General features: G+C 36.1%; 1 protein-coding gene and 1 long non-coding RNA gene across 2 annotated transcripts in view; one reads left to right on the top strand and one right to left on the bottom strand.

Moving 5' to 3' along the window:
* Nucleotides 1-377: 377 nt before the first annotated feature.
* Nucleotides 378-1,412, bottom strand: LOC112151832. Its single transcript, XR_004948067.1, has 3 exons — nucleotides 1,347-1,412; nucleotides 1,233-1,257; nucleotides 378-812 (listed from the first exon to the last, which is right to left on the bottom strand). It is a non-coding gene; the product is annotated as an uncharacterized LOC112151832 (long non-coding RNA).
* A 3,674-nt stretch (nucleotides 1,413-5,086) lies between these two features.
* The window catches only part of frmd4a (FERM domain containing 4A), a 102,215-nt gene continuing 81,948 nt past the window's right edge, over nucleotides 5,087-25,353 (top strand). The window contains exon 1 of the mRNA XM_024280911.2: nucleotides 5,087-6,089. Coding sequence (XP_024136679.1) covers nucleotides 6,045-6,089 — 45 coding nt within the window. The 5' untranslated portion in view covers nucleotides 5,087-6,044. The remainder of the gene's footprint in view (nucleotides 6,090-25,353) is intronic.

The raw sequence follows: 25,353 nt of genomic DNA on the forward strand, positions 1-25,353 counted from the left end.
ACAGAAGAAAGGAAAAAATACTTATTGTAAAATTTATAGTGTTAGAAATACAGCATACATCTATGAAATTGTATCATTTTATTTAGTTTAAGATCTGACTACAACAAGTCAAATTTTACTCAAAAGCACTTAATCAATCATATTACATAATGAAGTTCAGTCAAAAGGAAATATGACTTAGTCAATTTTATGGTGACCTAAAATATGAAATGTTACCAGATATTCATGTCATTTGATCACAAATAAATGCAACGTTTACTCAGTTGAGTTCCATATTTAACAAGAAACATATTTTTATAACAATAAATATTTCTTGATAGTTCTATGTAAAATCATTATCTCATGCCATATTCTTACATTTGTCTCAGTTTGTGCTCACCTGTCTCCTCGTGGATCATTTTTTCTTCTGGGTACAAGGTCGAGCCTTTTATCCACTCCCTTTATGACCCATTCTTCAGTAACCACCCCATGATTATAACTTCTGCTATGAGAAATCGTCGGGCTTGGAGCACGTTCAGGTCTTGCAGGTCTGTGTGCGGGTTTGCGTGTTGGTGTAGGTTTGGGTGTTGATGCAGTTTTAGGTCTTGGAGGAGGTCTGGGACTCTGTACAGGTCTGGGTTTTGATGCAGGTTTGGGTGTTGATGCAGGTCTGGATGTAGATTTTTGTGAAGGTCCAGGTTTTGGGGCAGACCCAGGTGTTGGTGTGGGTGTTGATGCAGGTCTGGATGTAGATTTTTGTGAAGGTCCCGGTTTTGAGGCAGACCCAGGTGTTGGTGTGACTGTTGGTTTTGGTGCAGGTCTGGGTATTGGTCCTGCTTCCAGTGTAGAGAGTATTTTTTTACAAAGTAACAAATTACTGTGATCTAATTACTTGTGTCAGTAACAAAATCACGTAACAACTTACAATTCAAACTTTGGTAATTAAATTGCATTTACTAGACTACAGAAACCCTCATTACTTCATTATTCACATTTTGATGCAGTTAAAAACAAAGACTAAAACAATATATTTATGTCCTGGAGATGAACTAATGTCCACTGCTCAAGTGTCCAATATACATTTGTTCATGTTCATGTGGTGAAATTAATGAGGTGGTACTAAAAAACCTTATTGCCCTTGTGTAACCTCTGTTTTGAGTTTTTAGATTCTACATTGGTATCTTGTTTGTGTTAGCTATATTCCTTTGAGAATGAGTATGTGAGTGGAAAAAGTAAAGTATATATTTTCATACCATTCCCCTCATCAGTCGGAGCAATCTGTCATATAGGAAAAATTAAAATTAGTTTTAAATAACTGATTCAAAAAAATATCATTAGAATTGCGTGTATACATGTATAAACGGAACCTGATTTGGAAGTCCAGAGGGATCTTTTGAAAATTTGGAAGAATCCAAAGGTTCGCTAATATAGTCCTGAAATAAAGAACAAAGGGAGTAATAAGACAAAAAAGAAACCACTTCTTTTGTATCAACTTATTTTCAATTTATCTTTTTTACATTCTCTTTTCTTGCCAGCTTTTTCAAAACCTTGCAGACCTCATCATGGATTTCACCTTCATGTTTCAAATACATCTTCTGAACCATGGGCGTAATCTCTAGGAAATTGTTCATTTTAAAGGGAACGATGTGAAAAATAATCTTGCCAAAGCAATATATGCTAAATTAATCCTCTATTTAAATTGTGCAGAGAAGAAAAACATAGACAATAGAGAATATGGTTTGTATGATCTCATACCTTCAAATGTTGGCCTCTTCTTTGGATCACCTTCCCAGCACTTCTCCATTAGATCCAGGAAATCTTTCATTTCTGCGGTATCTTTCTTTGATAGGTCAACAAGAGTGGGTCTTTGACCTTTACAGACTTGTTTTTTCACCCTGTTCTCATTAGCAACTTTGTTGCATAAAAATGAAACCAGAAATAAAAATATTATTTGGAGACAAATGGAAATCTGCTTTTTTATTCCCTCTATATCTTTTCTAATATGTGTATTATTAAAAATGAAACTGATTGAATTTACTTGGATAAGGTTCTTTTCCAGAAAGGATGGTCCATATAAATATAGCAAAGCTGATGAACACAGAAAAATTTAATTTGTGACAAATATATCTGAAGTGAAGTTAATGTGTTTCTAAATGAAATTTAAGAAGAAATAATTTTTAAATTGCCCAAGTAATGCTAAGTGTATATTTAAAAAATAGCATAATGTTCTTGAAAAAAAACATATTTACCTATACACATCAAAAGAACGAGCAGGTTTGTAATCTACATTGAAAGCTTCAGGTGGCATGTACTTAAAGCTGCCTGCATTGCGCTTTTCATTTTGATTGGATGTTCCTTCTTGATTGTTGCTACTAGTGATGGACAATACGCACAGACCAAAATCTGCCAGCTAAAGAGTTGCAAAAACATTAGATAACTTTTTACATCCATAGTAAAAAGTGAACCTTCTTTTAATTTAATTCATTTTACCTTGGCATGAAGATCATCAGATAACATTACATTCTGTGGTTTTAGGTCACGGTGCAGGAAACCCTCTGAGTGAAGGAAACGCATTCCTAAAGCAACTTCATGGATCAAACGGCAGGCAAGTACAAACGGTGGAGGACCTGACAAGTTTTTGCAAAGAGTCTTAACAGATCCTCTTTTCATGAACTCCATGACCATTCCTTTTTGTTTGACTTGTTCATCAGGAGGAGTTCCCTCATAAATGCCATAAATCCTCAGGACATTTTGACAGGAGAACACATTCTGAAATTTAGCCTCGTTTAACAGCGTTGTCTCCAAACTGCAAAAGGAAAAAACACGTTTAATGATTATGTAGTAGACTATGGGCTAAATTACCCATATATTAGTACATTTACTATTAGTAAATTAATTAAATAATATATATAAATTAATTAAAAAAGGAAAAACTGACCTGACATCATTAAGTAGTTTAATAGCCACATAGTGTCCCATTTTCTCATGCCAGGCTTTATACACAAAGCCAAAGGCTCCTTTGTCAATCGAAGTCCATTCTGACAAAGAGTCATTTTTAAACCTTTTAGGCTGCAGTTTATCTTCCATCCTTTTTCTGATGGGTGATGAGAGCTTTAAAATACAAATAAAGAAAATTAAAGGAAGAATAAAGAGCAGAAGTCACCAACCTTTTTGAGACTGAGGGCTACTTCATGGGTCTTGAGTCATGCCAAGGGCTACCATTTTGAAATAATGACCAAATCTGCAGCATTTTAAACAAAATTAAAAATATTTGAACTGGAGTAGGTCCAAGGTCACCCAAACTTATCTGAAGTTCATGAATCATAAATATTTTTAAGACATTTTACTTAAAATTACACTTAAAACTTTAATTCTATGTTGTAAAAACAGTTCATTAAACATTTCCACAGCAAAATTAACCAAAATTTTCCAGACAGAATTTTATGTTTTTGCATGATTTTATGTATAGTGTGTGAATACAACATAGAAAAATGACAAAATAAAGGTAGACCCTATATTCAGAAGGTTACCGAATAAATGTTCTAAATGTAAAATGTTGTATGTGATTTCATATTATGATTATTTGCAGATCATAAGTGCAAATACTCTAACTAAAAAAAGAATAATAAAAAAATAATGTTGATTAATTGCAATTCATTTTTTTCCAGATTTGTGATTAATTAGTGAATTTTTTTTAATCGATTCCCAGCTCTAGTTAAAATCAAAACAACCCAGTTCTGGGTCAGTCCATATTTGACCCAGCACAGGGGTTACATAAAAATCAAAGTTGGGTCATTTTTAACCCAGCGTTTTTAGGGCTTAATGGTGACAATGAACAAATTAAGCTAAAATAAAACTCAATAAGATAATGTAATTGTGACATTGTGTGTTTTCTTTGTGAATTCTGAGCTTGTTGTTCTGGAATGTGAAACCATGAGCAGAGATTCCACAGATTTCGAACGCCTAACAGATGTACCTGCTGAACAAGCAACACCTGCAACCTGGTACCTGGGATCGATCCAAGACAAAAACAGATGGAGAGCACCAGAATGAGAAAGAAGTCCTAATAAATACAGAGAAGACACCAGGACGGGAACCAGGATTAACACTTTTTCCACTGGGAGAGGATAAAGAAAGGAATGACCTGTCCCTGGAAAGAACGCGATGCAGTACCGAGAAGCTCCATGGTAGTGGGCAAAACCCAGAACAAATCTGGTCAATATTTTTGTCCTGGTCCCAGCAGATCAGAATCGTAGGAGTGGCAGTAGAAGATGTTTGTTTTTCAAATCGCCATCTTCTCACATAATGTCAAAAGTTACGTGACGTTCTATAAATAACTCACAATAAACTAGGTGAAACCCTAAAGTAGGACTACAGCGTTAAAAAAAAAAAAAAAAACACATGATAACTGACTCTAAAAAATTCTCTTGACCACTTAATTTTAACAGTTACTATCTAGTGTGCACCAGCTAGAATCTGTTTTTTTCTTTTAACTTTAATTTTTATGTCGCTTTAGGGGCTTCATAAGTTCCTTCTTAAATCCATTCTTCATTATACAACTTTTTTGTCACTGAAATTAAAGCAACATAAAAATATTCTGGCATGTTTTATAAGCAATTTCAGAAATAAAGAGATTTCAGGTTTCTACTCACCGAGTTTACTCTTGGACTGTATGGAAGTTCAAGACGGGGATAGAACTGCAGCTTTTAGAAACAATACTGGAAGTCTAAAAGCTGCAGTTGAAGCGCTGCTGACAAGAAAAACCTGAAATGATCAAAGTGCACGACAGTTGTTTTTCAAGTTCATCTTCAATGCATTCCTCCATTAAAAAGGGTACAAGAAAATATGTGTGTGTGTGGGAGGGGTTTGTGAATGTCTCGAGTTTTCTGAGAATCCATTTTGCACCAACAGGCAAAAGCCTGAACTGTTTAAATCTGGTTTTTCACATTTCGGAATTCTTTTAATTTTCTTTGTGGACATGTATTAATGGGGGGGTCTTCCGCTCTGCAGAAACTATGTCCTATAACGAAATAACGAAATAATCATAATAGAAAGACCACTGGGAACGATTTTAAAATACATCAAGATTCATGTGTTTCATGCACAGATGGAATTTTCCGATCCAGATTTGTGTCTTCCACATTATAGATGAGGTGATTACTGTTTCTTAACCAGTTCTGTTCTGCAGCTTCAGCCGACATCAATAGGCGCGGTCTGCTCTTTCTCTCTGCATTTCCATTCCCGTGCCCCCTCCCACTTCCCCACCCTCATTTACTCTCAGTTCAGTGAGGACCTCATTCACCAGTAGCTGCCCGCAGCACCACATCTCTCCCATCCTTTTTCCTTATCCTCTGCCATCCAAAACAGCATTTTTTTAGTCTCCTTTACTTTCCTTACTGGTTTATTTTGTTGAGGATGCACGAGGCTTGAGAATAAGAAGAAAGAAAGGTCTCTACGCTCTGTCTTTGATAGGGAAGCTGAGATGAATCTTTAACCACAGTGGGACAATTGAGGAGCATCCCTCATACAGGGAAACTGCATCCTCTTGAGGAGCGAAAGAAAATCCTGAGAGGGCGGCTTTTTCTCTGACGGATGTTGTTCAGACCAGTGCTTTGTGGAGACAGACTAAAAAGACTGGCAGAGGGCAGCAACAGACGGAGTATTGAGCAACCAAACCACATGGGTTTGAGGAGGGTGGGGGTCCCAAGTCTACAAGTGGTTTCTGTTTTTTAAAACAAGGAGGAGAAAGGAGTTTTATTTTTGCTCTAAAATTAAAACAAAATCTGCAAGAACACAGGATTGATTTTTTTTTTTTTCTTTTTGGTGAAAGACTGCAGAGATTTGGGCATCTCATGTTCAAGTGACTGTGGAATTACAAATGGAAACTAAAGAGTCTAAAGCCCAGACTGACAGGTCATAAAGACGCCATTTGGGAACACCAGCTAAAGGGTTTTAGGTGTCAGCTGGACAGAAGTGAGTTTGCTGCTTGACTGAATAGAACTGGAATAAGAAAAAAGAAGACAAGCAACATTTTATTACAAGCACACCTAGAAGAGGATCCGGTTATGGCTGTGCAACTCATCCCTGAATCAGCAGTGTGTTTGCTCATGGTGAGTCCCAGACATGTATATAATACCACATCTGATGGTTCATTTATTTTCTCTTTAACACGCTCCTCACGTCTTTATTACCACATGACAAATACATTGGCAGCTACAAAAGCAACACTTAAGGTGTCATCTCATTGAAAAGGATAGTGCGTACGTCCACTTTAGTGCTCACTACAAGGCTCACAGCTCCACTACAAAGTGTTTCATATTTGATGCAATAACAGGTAATGGGTTTCATGTTTACTTTCAGACAGGTGAACCATTTTTTGCAGTGTGGGGTGCTTTTGCAGGATTTCTTTCCTGCAGTGCAAATACAAAAGCATTTAAATAAAACCAGACAATAGTAATAATATTATAATTTTGCTCACTAAAAAAGGAATTTGTTGAACTTTTTGGCTTTCCACAAGTTCAGCTTCTGATATACTTAAATCCAATGATAAAATGGAGACGCAGCAAACAAAAATGACTGTTGTCCTTAAAATTATAATTTTTTTTCCTGCAATAGAGGTTCGTTTTTCATGTATTTGTTCCCTCTTCTTGTCCTTCACACCTTACTTCCCGTGCCCTCCATCAATTCTTGCTCTCCTCCTGACACTGCTGTTTCACCTCCGGTTGCCTTATTGCCATAGTAACAATGACAGGTGGAGATAGCAGGTAGTCCAGCGATGCATGACCCCCTCTGGGACTGTGAAGAGCCAACTCTCAGGAATAAAAATGAGAAGAACAGGGTTTTACTAAAAGAAAGTAGCTGAGAACATATTTAACATTACCGTAAAAATAAGGTTTTTACAACTCAAATGATCAAAACTTAAAATTATGATAATTTATGATAATATCCTCAACCAGCAGCTTTTTATTCAAAGCTAGAATAGATGTTGCTTTTCTAGATTTGTTTTTAGAAATGTGTTTTGAGGTAAAACTGAAAGCATTTGTGTAAAAAGTGTTTTTATTTCACTCCTATACTGCATTAAGAGTGTTCTCTGCACTTCAATAACTTAGCTGTCTGATTTAAATGCCTTAAATCAATATCACAATCTCTTCTTAAATCTTTCTTGAGTTGCACCTTTTAATTTTCCCAATAAGGTATTTTCTCATAAACATATAAAATCACTTCTGTTAGAATGTTATTTATTAAGACTGTGTCTCATATCTATTACAATATCTTCACGCTCTTATGTTTAACTTTCTTTCAGCGTGTAAATTGACAATGATCAGGGTTGACATTTCAAGCTCGCTAATTTATCTGCATGAGATATGGCATTTACATTCCCGCTGACATGCCAGCTTGAGCCCTTAATTATAAATGAAGGCGTAGTTGGATGCTATGTGAGAGCGCCCATGCATTTCTATTGACCATAAGATTAAAGTCATCACACTTCAATGCGACTGAATACTTCACATGATCTTCCAACATTAATTTCAGGAGCTGCAGAGGCAGCATAAGTATATTAACATGAATACTTTTTTTTAAAGAGAGGGTACAAATAAGATTTTTGGAGATGGTGTTGCTTACAGTTGTATTATACTGATGTCTTATCAGTGAGCTCAGATGATGAGACCAGCACTTCTTAGTTATGGTCAAAAGTGTGGAGATGGCCGTATTTTTTCAGAATAAAAAAGTTTAATTTGCAGTGTAATTGTCTACTGGGAGGCCAAATGTTCCATCTGGTAATTAGGAGGTCCCAAATCAAATAAGGCAGCTGCATCCTTTGTAAACAAATAAGCCTTGCAATAGAAAAAGTATATCCTCAGTGTGAAAAATTCTTTCATTTGTTCAGAATTCCCTTTTTTTCTGCATTCTAAACATTGACAAAACAAGTTTTATAGCATTCAGCATGACAGTTTGCTGCTAGAAAAGCTCCTGAAACAGCAGATAAATCAGTGTCTTGATGCAGAGACTAAGTGAATTTTCTCCATGATGCTCAGAGGTCTGGTTGAGGTGAGGGAATGACGAGGAACAGCTTCAGTAACAGCAGCATACATGTACAATCTCTTAACTCTTTTTAAATGTAATCCTTTCTTTGTTTCCGTAGAACACATATAGCTTGAATCTGTGCGTGACAAAAACCTCAAGGTCTATGCAGACCACATAGATGATTTAATAAAAATGAGATTGTTTATATATATTTAAAAAAAAAAAGGCTTACGTAAAATAGACAAAGACCTCATGCTGTCCTTGATCTTCCCTCCATATCTCTTTGTTACTCTCCCTTATTGAATTATTTTTCTATTTAGCATGGAGACCAGATGATTCAGTGTTATCAAGGCGGAGCACAAATCGAATCACTGCTCTCTATGAGGGATCCAACAGATTCTGAATACATGCAAGCTGCTAGACATAATCATTTCACTAAATATGAGACTTCTTAAAGAATATGTTATAAAATTGTTGCATTAGAGAATAAGGTAAAACAATAATATCAGAGTATACTTCCTGTACAAGGCAGACAGTGTGCATCTGGAGTGTGAACAGTGAATGGGGGAGGGATACTAGGATGACATCATACAGTGATAATTGATTAGTGCCCCTAAGAATGGTAAAACAGGAGAGGAAGACAACATTATCTGCGTACACAATGGTGTAACAATGATAGAGACAATGGGTCTTTGTCACAAAGTACAATCATGTCCATCTCATGATCATTCTGATAGTTTTCACCCTTTGATACAAATACACATCAAACCATGAAAGCTAACAACTCATTTCCTGTTATAAAAATCTTCAAGGCTGAATCTTTACTTTTTATTTATGATTTTATTGGGTTCAAGGTTAGAAAACGTTTAGCTGCTTAATTTCCTTTTATAAAAGTCTGGCACTTCAAATTATTAACTTCCTTGAGGATACGTTTTTTGTTGTCTTTGTTATGAGGAGAATTATGATTGTAAAGAAATGCCTGAAAGCATCTCTTCTCCAATGCTGCTGCATGCCTGCAGAACGGTCATGCTTGAGTGATGCTGGGAGCCACTACTGCTGATGTCAGCGAACTACAGCTCCACAGTTACTGCAGGGAAACACATTTACTTTAAATCAACTGATGAAAAGTCTTGCTGAAGTTAATATTTATTCCATTTCTCCTTATTTATTTTTTTTTCTGGCTAAATAAAAACAAATATTTAAATGACAATAAAAAACTTATGTCAATTATACACAATAACAATAACCCAAAACTTTGTTTTCAGGACATTTTTTTTTTCTTGTGATTTTATATTAAATGTGATTACCTGAGTACATTGGCTGCACAGTGACACCACAGTGTTTATCTCTCTCGCCTCACACCAAGATGGCTCCAGATCAAGTCCCGGCTGGGGGAGCTGAAACAGAATCCCGGCTGGGGGACCTTTCTGTGTGGAGTTTGCATGTTCTTCCCGTGCATGTGTGGGTTTTCTCCGGGGACTCCGGCTTCCTCCCACCGTCCAAAAACATGCGTCATAGGTGAATTGGTCACTCTGAATTGTCTGTAGGTGTGATTGTGAGTGTGTTTGAGTGTGTGATTGTGGCAATGTGACAGACTGGCGACCTGTCCAGGGTGAACCCTGCCTTCACTCATCAGTAGCCGGGTTAGGCTCCAGCACTCTCGTGACTCTGAAAGAGACAAGCAGCTAAGAAGATGGAAAAAACAAACTTAAAGGGTAACCAAACAGGGAAGTTGGAGGGGGACTGTGAAAATCCAGTCAGAGGGGTGGGGCTTGGGGGCAGGACTGTTCTCATTACTGGAGCTGCAGATCATGGCGTGGGACTTCTGAAACTTACATGGTTTGGCCAATCACAAAATTCAACTGTAACGGTTATGCTTACTCAGGAATGCAGACTTTGAAATGCTGGAAAAGCCGACTCGAAAAAGGTCAACTTTTACAAAAAATATAAAATAGCATCAATCGGTTCTTTTTAATTTTTCTTTCTTTCTTTAATGAGTCAAGAAATTGTGTCTTGTGGATTTTTTATTCAACCAACCCCTTGCCAAATCCTGTGGTGTGCATAAGGGGCCCGTAAGTGTTCACGTGATAGTGCATGCTTCTTGGGTGTACCGCACAAATTTGCCTATTTTTCAGCAACTAACCATATAAGAAGATGTGACTAAGAGTTTACGAAGGACTAGAGCATGGCACAGGGGACTGTATGGCAGCGTACATCAAAAATGTTTGTGTATAAACTATATATATTATATATTGTGAACCTATTACACATGCAGCTTATAAATTCTTAACGATACAGTAACAACACATACTACAATCATATGTACAGTACTTTCAGTGCTATCGGACGCACCTGTTTTTAAAGTGCACCAGTTTATAAGGCGAATCATCAATGAATAGATTAGTTTCACAATTATCTCACAACACTACATGTTAGCGTATTACCAATAACGCCCAATCAAACAGCTTTTTTTCTTATTTTTTTTACTCAAGGCCAATAAGTACACACTTTAGTGCAGAAAATACAATAACATTTCAACAAGCCTCAAGGGAATTCCAAGAAACACCTGTGCTCCCGTCAAGAAGCTGCTTGAACCAGCTGTTCCTCTCTATGACCCTCCAGGGGTCTGGGCAACCAAAACCCACAGACCCTGTGGAAGGGGAACCCCAACCCCACCCTGCCTACAGGTGCATGTGACTATACCTTAAAGCAGGGGTCTCCACCCTGTAACGGTAAAAGAGCCATTTGGTCCAGGTTCTTATGGACTGAAACTCAACGAGAGCCGAAAAGTCTTTCCTCAAAATACTTTTTATTTATGTTTTTGAGGTAATTAAGCCATTCATTTATAAAATATAGCTTTGAAATGTTCTCTACAATTGAGTTTTTTATACATAACAAATTTAGCTTCCTTCACTTTTGACAGCAGCAAATTTAAGTTCCTTTCAAAATAAACACATCCTACCAGATCTTCCAAACTGCAGCGGATTAACTTTAATTAAAATGCAAGAAACATGAAATTTAATATGATTAATTTAATTATTTAATTTTATTATTATTATTTACTAGTGAATAAAAACACAAGTATTTTTAAGTGTAGAATCCACTTTTTTATCTATACATGTGCATGCAATAAGATAATGTCATTGATGATTAACCACTTTGACAGTAGATTAAACCTTTTACCAACATTTTGATTTGTTAGGCCTATTTGACATGTCAAAAATCTAAACACAAATTAATTAGTTAAATTATTAGTTAATTCTCACTTTTTTTTTAAGTCAAAGAGCTGCAGTGGAGGGATAAAAGAGTCGCAAGTGTCTCTGGAGCCTGAGGTTTCAGACTCCAGCTTTAAAGTAACACAGAAAATTTAAAATGGTTCCATTGTATCAGGTCTTTAAAACACAGCCTCACTCTCTAAAAGCATGTTTTCAACAGCCACTGAAGACAATCAGGCTTTTAGTTTAAGACTGATGACAAACATGCAGTCAGAAAAGCGACTTTGAATTTAAAAATGTGTGAAAAAGCGAGGACTCCTGAAGAACCACAGAGAGAACGAACAGTCTAAAAATCCAATTTGTGTTCTGCACTTGAAACCGTGTTTTTTTCTAAAAATCGGATCGCATCACAGAAATGTAAAAACATAAAATCTTCTCATGTTTTTGAATGAATGTGTGGAAATTCATAAATCATAAATAACATTTGCTTTAACAGTTACATTTTTTAAATCTGAAACTGTTTTGATTTTTAACCCCAAAAGTGTCTTAAAGTATTAATTTACTTTATCACTGCTACAGGTAAAAACTTGGTTGACATTTAAGTTTATGTTTTAAAACAACGCTTTAGAGCTCTGTGTAGTAGAAAAGCGTGGATGTGAAACCAATAGGGCAGAAGTTGTGGTAAAACAAATCACAGAAGAAATTTAAAGTTTAAACTTTTCTAAAGAGAAAGAACAACTTACTTTTGCTTTTACTTCTTAATTAACTTCAAATGAATACAGTACATTAGTGCTGAAAGGTAAATGTTTGTAGTCAATAGCAAACTGACATCTAAACTTTTCTCAGAGGCTTTTGTTCACACGCTTTTCTTTGTACTCTGACTAAAGCTTTAGTCACTAAAAGACTTCATGCTGTCCTTGATCTTCCCTCCATATCTCTTTGTCTCTCTCCCTCATTCGATTATTCTTCTATTTCACATGGAGACCAGATGAGTCAGTGTTATCAAGGCGGAGCACAGATCACTGCTCTATGAGGGATCCAACAGATTTTGAATTCATGTGATTTCACTGTAACACATAATCATGTTTGCAAGAAAAACATGTAATAAGATTTTGAGATAAACAATAAAGTGAAATTGTATTAATATCAGACTAGATTTTCTGTACAAGGCAGGCAGTGTGCATCTGGAGCATGTGTGAACAGTGAATGGGGGAGGGATACCAGGATGACATCATACAGTGATAATTGATTAGTGCCCCCTAACAATGGTAAAACAGGAGAGGAAGACAACATTATCTGTGTACACAATGGTATAAAAAGGACAGATTGGTTTTTGTCATAAAAAACAATGATACGATGCACTCCAAACCAAGGCAAAGTGGTGAAAGTATTGAAAGCTAAAAAAAACTTGTATTTTCTGCAGCAAATATAATAGCTGATTTTTTTACTTCCTATGCATGATTATTACTAGGTTCAAAGAAAATGTTTATCTGCCTCCATTTCTTTTATAACAGCCTGACCCTTTGAATTGTTGACTTTCTAGAGATTTTTTTTGTTTTTGTTTTTGCTTTCTTTATATTATGTAGAGACTCATGATTGAAAGGAAATGCCTGACAGCATCTCTTCTCCAATGCTGCTGCATGCCTGCAGAACAGTCATGCTTGAGTGATGCTGGGAGCCACTACTGCTGATGTCAGCGAACTACAGCTCCACAGTTACTGCAGGGAAACACATTTACTTTACATGAAGAAAAGAAAACTCTTTTTAAAGTTAACTTTAATTCCTATCCACCTTATTTTTTTTCAATGAATACAAATGCTAAAAAGTGCTTTTAGGCTTAAAAAATAAATAAATGAAGTTTCTGTCCTAAAAAATGAATCTAAATGCTAATTTGTTGACTCATCATACATATTTTGATTCATCTTTTTTCTTAGGTTAACAGCCTAAACTTGTGTCTTGAAAATATGATTAACATTAGTGCTGCAAGGTAAATGTTTGCCATCAAGTTGAATCTGACATTTAAACTGTACTCAGCAGCTTTTGATCAAAAAATAATGTAACTTTTATTATTTGTGCTATGTCTAAAATACATGTTTAATACACCTGGTAAGATGACAGAACTTGACCAAATTGACTTTGTCACTTAAAGGCTGTGATGGATTTGCTTGGTTAGCTTTAAATCTAGTAAAAAAAAAAAAAACATAAGTATTTACTTTAAGTCAAAAGTAGTTCATATTAAGCACAATATTGAGATCTATTTTCTTCAAAGCAGCAAGATCAGAAAAAAACTAGTTCAGGGTGGATTTTGGATTTACCAGTAATCCCTAAAAATCAATAATTATAGATCAAGCAAGATTTGAATAACTTGAAATAGAGAGAAAAAAGTAGAAAATCTGAACTGTAGAGGTAAAGGCTCTAGCCAGTTTTGTTAGTTCTTTCAGATTGTGTTGTGGTCTTTTGTGTGCATCGGGTACAGTCTCAAGTGTGACTGTGTGGAGTGTCCACCACATGTGCATCTTCTCCTGCATATTAATGTGCACTGCAGTCTCTCTTTGAAGTGGAACAGCTGGGTGAGAGTCAGGTGATCAGACCAACTGACTGTGGATTGAATGAGAATATAACGTGATTTATGAAAAATAGCATTAAGAACATTATCACATCCATCTTTAGTTCTTCAAGTGCCTTTAATGTGTCTTTACATGAGTGCCAGTGGTGTACTGCTTTGTGTCTCTATTGGCACATTCACAAGCACCAATTAGATTAAGCAGAGCTTATTGATTTTGTTGTTCATCTGCTGACAGTACCGGAACCTGTGCTCGAATTTAGAATTTGTAATTTTTATGTAATTTTTTAAAATTGGTTTTTAAACACACATCCGTCACACTTGACCTGTACTTCACATTCTGCATTCAGCTAATGCACAGAAAAAAACTAAACACAGTATGCAGACAGAAGTTCTGTAACAGCTTTGCAATAGTTATGTGATATTTCCAGAAAAGGTCAAGCTGCCATAAAAACATCATTTTTGGTAAACAAAAATTAAGGAAAATCAACTTTGAATGGATTCAGTATTTTATATGTGATAAAAACACTTATTTTTCCTTTAAAGTTGTAGGTAAAAACAGTCATTTTGATTTGGTGTATCTTTTACTCTTAAAGACATTTAACCTCTTGCCAGACAGGCTTTCTTAAAGGGTAACCAAACAGGGAAGTTGGAGGCTGACTCCGCCCACAGTCGAAATTTGAAAATCCAATCAGAGGGGTGGAGGTAAGGAAGAAGACAGTTGACCAATCATGAAATGTTAAACCTTGATTCAACCTGAAGGGGGCAGCACACAGGCGTTTTTCTTTTTTTTTTTTCAGGAAATAAACAAGTTTGTTTTAATTTGTCAAAAATTTGGAAATGACCAACAGACAGCACTTTTAAAGCCCCATTTATAGAGATCAACAGCCAAAAAAAGTTGATTTAGGGTTTGATTACCCTTTAATTCTCACATCCAGGAATACAAAGAGCTGGTTTATGTGCTACTCTGAAGAAAAGCATTTAAGACACGACCCCTCATTTTTAAGTTTAATAAACTAATAAGAAGTTTAAGTTTTTTTCTGGTTATTATAAGTTTTTAAATAGATCTCACATCTCTGGATAGAATTTAAAATCTCTGTCATAAACACCTGTTAATTCTATTCTGCCCCCCTAGGAATCAGTGGAAATGTGCTGGAATTTAAACATGTCAACTGCTTTTTAACTTGGTGAAATAAAATCTTTAAACCCCGAACACGTCCTCTCTAACACACATACATGTTTTGATAAGTTAGGCTATAAAAAGTTGAAAGTCCAGGTCATGACATTTTAAAAACGACCTGCTGAGCCTGGTGGGGGAAATAACTGTTTTTGACATTTTTGACAACAGAGAGATTTTCATGTCAGTTAGGGTCGGCTTTACACAGCATGGAGGAACTAACATGTCTGGAGATGTGTGCAACTTGTGCATCTGCTCTACTTTTAAAAATCTATGGATATGTGCTACATTCCAGGATAAAGTACAGAAATACTTCCTTAAATGTGTTTACATTTCAAATGCATAAATCTCCAAAAAGGAATCTGCAGATGTCTGGGATTTAAACTACTACATTGACGTGCAATTTTCTATTCACATAATAACCCTAATTGATTTCAGCAAAAGTAAAAAATGTATAATCTGATTTTTGTTTTGGTTTATTAGACCATTAAAATCCACCAGAAACGATTCAACTAATATTTAAATACATGAAAACACTGCATGCTGGGATTGGAGACACATGTGGCATTTAACTAAAAATCACACCTCAGCTGTGATTCTGCTTTTACTCAGTTTTTATCATTTCATTACTTTAAAACATGTAATGTGTTTTACATATCACCGTGCGGCCTCAGGGTATTCTGGGGTAGAAACATGCTTGATACTGAAAGTTAATACCAGATTGCTGAAGAAATTGTTCTTTTACAAACCATGGAGGAAATAATTCACATTTGTCTGGCTTACAAGTTTTCTGCCTGAGAAGAGACAAAAACTAAAAATACTTTTAGAAGAATTTCACACACTTGATGTCTCTAACAATAAATCGCTGCATTTGGCTTGAACATTAACTTCTAAGCTGTGATTCAATAAATACAGAGCATTTGAGCTGTAATTTTAATCAGCTTTTAATGAAAATGTGCTTAAAATCTAAACACACCAACTGTTTTTAATCAATGAAATGCCTTGATGTAGATAGGTTTTGCATATTGATCAAATTCCTCTTTAATACACATTAACTACGATGTTTTAAATTAATTTTGTTTAAAAAAAAGCAACAACTTTTAGTTTTAGTTTAAAAATGTGCTTTTAAGGGCTGTACAGTCCTGTACTGGCGTGGACTCTCGGCTAACAGTGAGATTCAAATCCCAGCTGGGACTTTCTGTGTGGAGTTTGCATGTTCTCTTCATGCATGTATGGGTTTTCTCCTCTCAGAGTCCAAACACATGCTTAATTGATAAACCCTAACCACTTCATGCCTGACCTTATTTCCAATTATTTAAATTAATATTCTGTAGAGGTTTTTTCGGTTCAAAATGATGCTAAATTAAGGTTACGAAGGTTAGGGTGATTAAGGACAAGGACTCAAATTGGTTGACATTTTTCACAATGGAACATTTAAACTGTAGTAAACTATCAAACAAAATGTCTGAACAATAATGCTTCAGGGTGAAATATTTGCCAACAATCCTGTACTGAAAGTTACAGTTTATTGTTACTAGTTTGAACATATGTGTTCTTAATTAGTTTACCTGATGCTGATTCACCTGATAAAATAGCGCCACCTATAGTCCAAATTATGTTTTACTTAAATTGCTTATCATACCGTATTTTACTGAACTTATAACGTGCTTCTTATAGAGTTGAATCTAAAAGAGTATTTTTTGTTGTCATGAACGTTTGAGTTTTGATTTTTTTTCCTCAATTGTGATTGGTTTCACACCAGGAGTTTAGTAGTTCATGATGAGAGTCACTGACATGTTGCAAAGTGGTTAAATAGCCTGTGATTAAGGTTAAAACCACAGAATCCATATCATTATTTTTGTATTAGCAATATTTTCAGATATTTTAGGAAAAATTAACAATAATGTAATTTTAGTTTTTATTCAGGACATAAAAAGTTAGAGCTGATATACATTTTTTTAAGTACCCCTCTCATCCTACACAGAGGGTTTCTCACCCAAGCTCAGGTTCTTTACCAGAGCCCTGGGTGGGGAGCTTGAGGGTCCTTTGTAGCATCTCGTCTGAGATTTTTCCAGAGATCTGCTGCCACTCCTCCAGTTTTGGGGTTACTGCTCTGAGTGCTCCAATTACCACGGGCTCCACTGTCATCTTCACCTTTCTGAGTTCCTAGTATTTTGCATTTCACATGTTCCTTTTTTTTATTGCAATCAAACTAGCTTTCCTCTGTTCTTTATCCTCCACTACAATGTTTGGTTGGTTCACCATTTCCTTCCTGTCAGTCTGTATCTGTATTCCCACTTTAACTTTGGAGTTTCCTGTCCATAATCTTCACATGCATGTCCCTTCATATTATTCCTGCCACTTAGTTGTGCCGCTCCATATGTGCTCTCCTTGACATGCATGCTCCACATGTACTGTTCCTGTTATAATTGTTTAATGCTTCTTTTATATTTATATGTTTCAGTTCTTATACTGTGTAGGATGAAAAAAGCAGAGCAAAACTGGAAAGCGCGTTGCAATTCTCTTTTTCTACCACTAGAGGGAGACACGTCCTCTTAAATAACATGTATTGGTTTTAAAGAGACAATGCTTCTGCTTTTTATTCAGGAAGTTCTCTAAAATGTTTAATAGGTTCGGAAATGACTGAAGTATTATTGTTATGTTCTAGTGAAAAGTTAATCATACATGCTGAGGACAAATATAAAGACTAATCATAAATATATTACATGATTTAACATTGTGTTTCTGGACAAATGATGTGGAGACTTTGTTGGCCACACAATTTAAATGATTGACATTAAATGATATCTTAGCTACAGCCGACTCTTAACTACACTGTCACTGTCGTCCATACCTTTCTCCTCCAGGCCTGGTGATCTGCCTGAAAGAGCCGGTTGCCCTTAACGACAGTTGCTAGGAGACCAGTTTGGAATGACATCATCGCATAGGGCATGGTTTTACTGCAGGTCACAATGAATAAAATAGCTTTTATTTCAAACAATTGTATATTTTGAAATAGTTTTAACACATCTGTTGAATCAAATGTGTCTTATTGAATAAGTCTCTAATTATGAATCTAGTAAAATCTAGTTCTCAGCAGCCTTAAATTGCTTAATTTTGTGTTCAAAAACCAGTATAAGCTTTTTTTTTTTCCTGACAAATATTTCAAGTAAATGTGGGCGAATGAATCTTTTTTCTTTGTTGTTTCTTGGTGCTATCACTTTTTTCCCTTGGCTCCTCTCCCAAAGTCCCATATGTCCTTCTCCTGCAAAACCCTGTTTGCATTATGCACTCCCATCTATCATTTTTCATTCTTAATTCACGCTCTCTGCTGCAGTGAGATAAGATGTCCTTCCCCCTGAGCTTGGGTAACACGTGAGAGAAGAAGGGCTTTCCTGCTCTGCCTCTAACTGCCTCCAGTACTATGAGCAGCCACAAAGGACGACCAAATACAGCAATATAGTATATATATTTGTACATTCTGTGTGAAAAGACACAACAATGTGCATGAGCAGCATGTTTCCTGAAATTGCTGTTTGATGAAGTTTAGATTAGATGTCAGGCCAGTTCCCTGGGGGAACAATCAACCCAGCTCTCTCAAACGTGTCTGGGACCCTTGGCTCTGGAAACGAGCCGGAGCCGTTTCACACCCCAATATATCACAGTAAATCATAGCCTAGCACGTCTGACACCAAACAACAGCTAAACATTTAGCTGAAATTCTGTGGAAACCTCAAAAGCAGGGGAAAGTCTCCCAGCTATTACATGTAAGATATGAAAAGTTTGCTAAAACAGCACAACAATTCAAAATACTGCAAGAGCAATGATGCTCTTTCACTGTTAAATGGCAATTTCCTTTAATGAAAAAGCCTTTTATGCTATATTTGTTAACACCTTTACTGCTAAAAAAAAGAACTTGGTTGAAAAGCCCCTAACAAACCAGGATTTCTTACACCGAACCATGTAAGCCCTCAACAACAGGTTCAGTCTATCCGTGTCAGCATCAGACCACCCCCAGTATCGACAATGATTGTTAACAGGCACATGTCTTGTCTCTCCAAATCCCTGCTGAGTCGATGGTGTCGGTCAGTGTAGAGAATGAGTCCCAATCCACAGTGTGAGGGTCAGCAGAAGCAGGATTTGCCACAGCATCGATTTGGTTGCACATCAAGTTGTGGGTCTCAGAGAGAGCAGGGACTCACAAAGAGATGGATCCGCTCGTTGTTGCTAATAAATATCTGTTTTTATACTATAAATTGACCATATTTTATGATAATAACATTTTCTGACTCAACTTTTCAAACAAAAATAACCTACACAATAAACCCAGTCTGAACATGTGCTTTGTTTTGATAGACAGCACAGTGCTGGAACGGCCACATTGGCAGATGGGCCAACAGATTCAAAGACAAAAAGACATCATGTTGAGGCATGGAGCTGGAAGAAAGGAGAGAACCTCTAATGCTCCTATCCCTGCTGTGGCGTTGTGGAATTGATAATCATTGCAATTAATTCCTCCGTTTCCCCCATAAAGTTTCTGTTCATTTTGCAGCAGATAATTACCTCAATTCTTGGAACATCCTCTTTTGAGATGTAATTGCAGCTCTTAATGGAAACACAAACAGCCTGAGAAAATTGCATACTATTGTCTCATTTATCCCCGATGTGGCTCTTGGTTTTTTTTTTTTTTTTCCATTGCTGGTAATGTCTTTGTCTGTACAGTAACATTTCATATTTTTGCTGGATGAAATGGGGAGTGTTAAATTAAGTGTCAGTTCAAATTGAATTTGATGCGCGTAAAACCAGAAAAAATAGAAAAGAAAACGGCTTAGAAACATGTTTGTGTTCATGGATAAATAAAAACAAAGAAATTATCTTCACAGTATTTCTAAAATCCCTTTCAGAAAGGTTTGCAAAAAGCATAGAATATTTTACAGAAAGTCAAATAACTCAAAAGTTAAAATAGAAACTTGGTCCAAAACAACTGCAGAGTCGGTTCATTCTGAATTTTAGATATTTCTTTTACACTTTGTAGCAAACTTCAGCACTTGGTTGTCAAAAAACGTTTTTTTTTTGTATTTCTTTATCACAAAGTTGGACTTTGTGCCTTGCTCATTTTGCCAATAAACCTAAAATATTCCTAAATCTGAAATCGATTTTACGGATTGTTCCCAATTTCAAAAAGGAAAAGAAAATACAGAAAAAAAATAGACTCACCCCAATTTGTGGATTTGTAATTCTTGATTTGTGTGTAATGTTGGATTTGTACGTACATAATTCTTGATTTGTCACTCTTACAATATATTTTGTGCATAAATACAAAAATTCTGAAATAAAAAAAAAAATAGAAAGAACAATTTACACGAGCACAAATTAAAATTACAACAGCTTTACACACGCACGATTTGGGGTGAGTATTTTCTCTTTATATAACTCCTTTGAATGATCTATTACGAGCAAAAAACGTACATTTATTTAGAACATTAATGTTTCAATACTTTTTTTAATAGCAGTTTTAAAAACTGGCATTTTTACTCAAAACAGTCTGTTAAAATATTAATCTTGTTTAGACCTACAGTAAACACTTCATATTTCTGGAGATTTTCACTCAGTTTTTAATATTTTATTACTAGTGTGTAGCCTGTTTACATATAAAAGTAGACAAATTGACATGTCATCTGTTGTGCAGTTATTTGCATGTAGATATTGTACATGTGTAAAATGCTTCACTGATTTATGTGAACCATCTGCAGTTTTCTATCAGAAACAACTATCCTCTGATCCATAAAAAATGAAGATTAATGTTGTTTAACATCTAATAGTTAGATGGGTTAATGTAAACAAAAATGCCTGTATATGAACACACTTGCAACAAAAAATAGAATATTACAGAACAGAAAGAAAGGGCTCCAAGTTGTGTCTGTTCACATCTGTGTGATGGAAAAAGTCACCGGGGATTCATTTTGGGGTTCAGCTGGAGTGACAGAGATGTGAGCGGGGAGGATAGTAGAGTGGCTAGAAGGGAGGGGGATGGGTGAATGGAGGGGGGGGGGTGCTTTAGGGATAATGTGCAGCCCTGTGCAGAGCGCTCTCATTGTGTATTGTCCTGTGACTGTAAGGTTTATCACTCCCTGCATCCCAAACCCCCATTCTTCCCTTTATGTATGTTCAATTTCAGCAGTGACTGGTTGTTGAGATGAGATGTGTGTTTGGAGTGTGTGGGGGTGTGTGGGGGCTGACAGTGTGTGTGTGTGAGACTGAAGGGTTTGCTGACAGGTTCACTGTCAGCAGGAATGTGTGATAGTGAAATATGGGGCTGTGCATCACTGTGACTTGTCACACACATGAACATCCAGCCCAGTAAAATAAAAAAAATGTCTTCAACCTTGCATCACCCTAAAGCAGTATTTCTTCTTTTGGCACAAATGCAGTTCTAACCAAATAAATAAATAAATAAACCTTTTATTAGTGAGCACAACATGCACCCTCATAAAGTAGTAATCAAATCACTGTTTTGAAGAGGACACTAATTATTTAAAAAAAAATAGGAACAAACAAACCATTAAATTATATTGTTATTGATTATCCTTTGTTTTACCACTTGTCTTGAGATGTGTGTTTTGAGCATGTGTTATGTGCTACCAAGTAATTGATTGCAATTTTCCCTGTGAGGCGGTAGGTTGTCTGATGTGAAGTGAGGCGAAGAATGTTCTCCCAAGGGAAATCTCAGGTTTAAATATGTTTTATAAATGAAATACATGACTGTGAACCCTGTTCATAGAAATTCACTTCAATTAGATGGTAATTAGAGCTCTGATTATAAACATTGCATCAAATTTCACCAACTAAATGCCCTAAGCGATGAATTCTTCTTTTTTTTCCCCTCTGAATCTATGTCATGTTTGTGTTTTGTTCCTCAAAGTAACACGGAGACATCTTATTTGCTGCTTCCTCTGGTACTTAAAAGCAAATGAGCACACTTGCAGGAAAATGTGGCATCACGCTTTGCAATAAAAGCACGGTTTGGAGAATGCTTTATATTATTGGCACATAAAAATAAGTGCAGCTTTGGTAAAGCAGTGGCATTTCCAGCTTGAGTGTTATTGATCATGTTCACACAGTGCTGCGATCAATGGTGAAATGTGACAGCAGGGTCCGGTCTATCTGCTTTTCTATTGGCGGGATTCTCATTTGATTGAGCAGTGGTCACCAAATTCTTCTTGTGTGACAGCAAAACTCGATGACTTGATGAATGAGCATCAGTTATCGGGATTTAAAATGCCTCAATGTACATGTAATTATCTGTAGAATACAGTGGTGGCTCTCTTTTATTATGGATAGTTTCATTCTGTTTAGTGCCAGTTTAAACATAGGTTAAGATTTTTTATTTTACTCTTCTTGAATGCTTGCACATGGTTTTTTTAGAGCATATTTTGAGTACTTTGGTGATTTACATTTCTCGTATATGCTCAAAGCTGGAAAAATTCAATTGTTTGTCATTGCTAAATTGTATTGTTGTTAACCATAAGACGACTACATTAAATAATTGACAGAAAATTCAACATTTCAAGAGTTTTTTTTTCCCTAAATGAAATACAGAAAAAACAAAATATACAGTTTAATTTGTTATGAGATATACATGATTTTAGGGGTGTAATGGATCACAAAACTCACGGTTCAGATCGTGTCACGGTTTTAGAGTCTGATCATTTTTCATATCAGTAAATAAGGAAAAAAGGCAAAAAATTAGATTAAAGCTAAAAATGTGATTCACAACATATATTTTTAATCAAACATATAAAAAGTACCTAAAAACACATACACATATATTACATTAAACACGTGTGCTGAACCGTGCTACATTCGATCACAGATTATTCGTGACCTGTTACACACCAGGTGATTTTGTACGTTTTTGCTCACATGTTGATTTAAGATGCAAAAATATTGATCCAAAAATATTGGAAAAAGCACCTTTTTACCCACTGTTTCCAATTTGTAACACATTTTTAACATATACTATAAAGAATTAAATATAAAAAACTTGCATTCTTTCAACACAACAAGAAGTGCTAAAAATGAATAATAATATACGACTTATTCTCACCATAAACTTTTGAAAATTTGCTAAACTTTGTGTTTTCGAGATCTCATGGAGGCAGCCATTTTGGAAAAAAAGGAGATGCGCTTCTACTGCCTCTAGTGGTATAATAATGAGCTACGGGGCGGAAAGCCTGAACCAAGGAAATGTCCGAATTCCCACTATAATCTGTTACCATTAAAAAAACTATAAAGTGCAGGACTGTATAGACCATACTCACTACTTTTTTTTCTCTAAACGTTGGATATGACATCACAGATTTAACAGAGTGAGAATCTAATCAATACGAACATTTTACAACGTCTATTTATAAATCTGCTGTGTTCTTCTTCTGGGAAATTTCTAGGGCACTCGATTTAAGAATTCTAGATTAGGACTACAAAAAGACTACAAAATGGTGAACACACTTTATAGTTCACTCCAGTGAGTAGTGACGAAATTCAGACATACCCCTGTAAAATATAATGGGTTTTGAAAGGGGAAAATTTGCCTATTTGAGGTTTTAAATGCATTTTACTGTTCATTCCTCACTGCAAAGGACACCGAAGCATGCATTTAAGAGTAATCCTCTAAAAACCTGCATTGTCTGCAGCAGCCCCTCCCATACCCACGAAAACAAGCGGTTGGAAACGTGCTGACGTAAGCACTATTCCACCTGCAACTTCCAGGAAGAATCTGCTTTGACATCATCGCCCCCAGTCTAACACCAACGCTCAATTTCTCCACTGAGCTAGCGCTGATCAGCAGAAAAACTTTAATTTTTGATGCACAATGCTGTATATCTTCCAGTTGTGTCCTGTCTTCAATAAATTCTAGCTCAAACAAGACACCCCGACCACCCCGGTCCGGCACAACCGTGCAGAAGCATCGTGTATTTTTGTTGTGAAGCAGTGTAGTCATGGTCGGGCCCTCTAAAGGACATATCGTATGTGCATCCATCTTTGAAGAAGTTTGAATTATTTTCGTGGGAGAAATGTAGACTCTGGGATGACGTCATGAAATGAGTGCCAGCCACACGCAGAGGCAGGAGGAGCCTCAGGAATCAAGTCGTTTTACTTCCAGGTAGGAAAAAACTCATGAAAAATTACTAATATTTCATAAATATATATATATATATATTTTTTAGTGTTCCAAAGGTAATATAGGAGTATGGATATAGTTCACTCTGAGAGGCTTAAGAAAATCATGTTATGGCCCTTTTAAGGTAAGTTTTAATCATGCTAATGAGATAGGGGTCTTAGAAATGCCTTTTGTCAATATGACACAATTGGTCATATAAGGTTAATGGGGTCATGTGGCCACCAAAAATTTGAATAAAGGTTCAGTTCATAGATTCATGCAACATGAAATCAAGATCCAACTTCAAATGACACCATTTATATCCCACATTCTTCCTAGGAGCTAATCATTTTTTATTATCCCATATTATCAATACATTAATGTGCAAAGGAGAAAAATATGCATACATTTGCATTTGAATGCTATTACATTATAGGACTGCACAGCTCATTGCATTGCAAATATATAATACCGTGTATACAAAAGCTAATAAGGAATCCCCTGTGGTAATTCTTTCATGATTAATTCAGTTAATTTAATGCTCTTTTGGTTTTATCTGGGTCAATTTAGATAGACCAGGCCTAAAATAAACGGGAAAGCAGAGGACACAGCGGGAGAGTGAACGCTTCCCTTGTAGTCCTGCAGGTTTGGCAAAAAAAGCGGCTTGTCAAAGTCAGCGGGCAGACACCTGAAGCTTTATAGCCATTATTTTGTGGCTTCACCCAGCAGCTGAGCCAGAGGAATGCAGCTGTGTGAAGGATGCACTAACATGATTTATTTGGAGTGTTTTTACCATCCCACTTATTGTTTGTGCTCCTACTCTGATGGATCTAGTTGCCATGGCAATTGTGGGACACGGTTCAGAGCAAAGGTAATTTGTTTATATATATATTTTTGTCCATCTAATGGTAAAGAATACACATTATATTGCTGCTATTCCTGCCACTTGACCAAATGTCTTTAATGGGATCTCTGTATCACTGGACAAAAACCTTCAGGTAGTAATAAGAACATCCTGACTTAACATAACAGCAAATTAGTTATATGACTCCTGATTTAAATTCAGATAGAAAGTTATGCTTCAGGTACAACCTTGTAACCGTGGGCAGGTCGGGAAGCAGGAGACACGGTTTTTGTGTTTGAGAAGGTGACTCATGCCTTGTCTATTAGGAGAATGGGGGGGTGATCAGGTTGCTAGGCAATTAAGAGCTACCATTGTCCACAAGGACAATAG

Source organism: Oryzias melastigma, linkage group LG6 (genome assembly GCF_002922805.2).
Source record: "Oryzias melastigma strain HK-1 linkage group LG6, ASM292280v2, whole genome shotgun sequence".
NCBI lineage: Eukaryota > Metazoa > Chordata > Actinopteri > Beloniformes > Adrianichthyidae > Oryzias > Oryzias melastigma.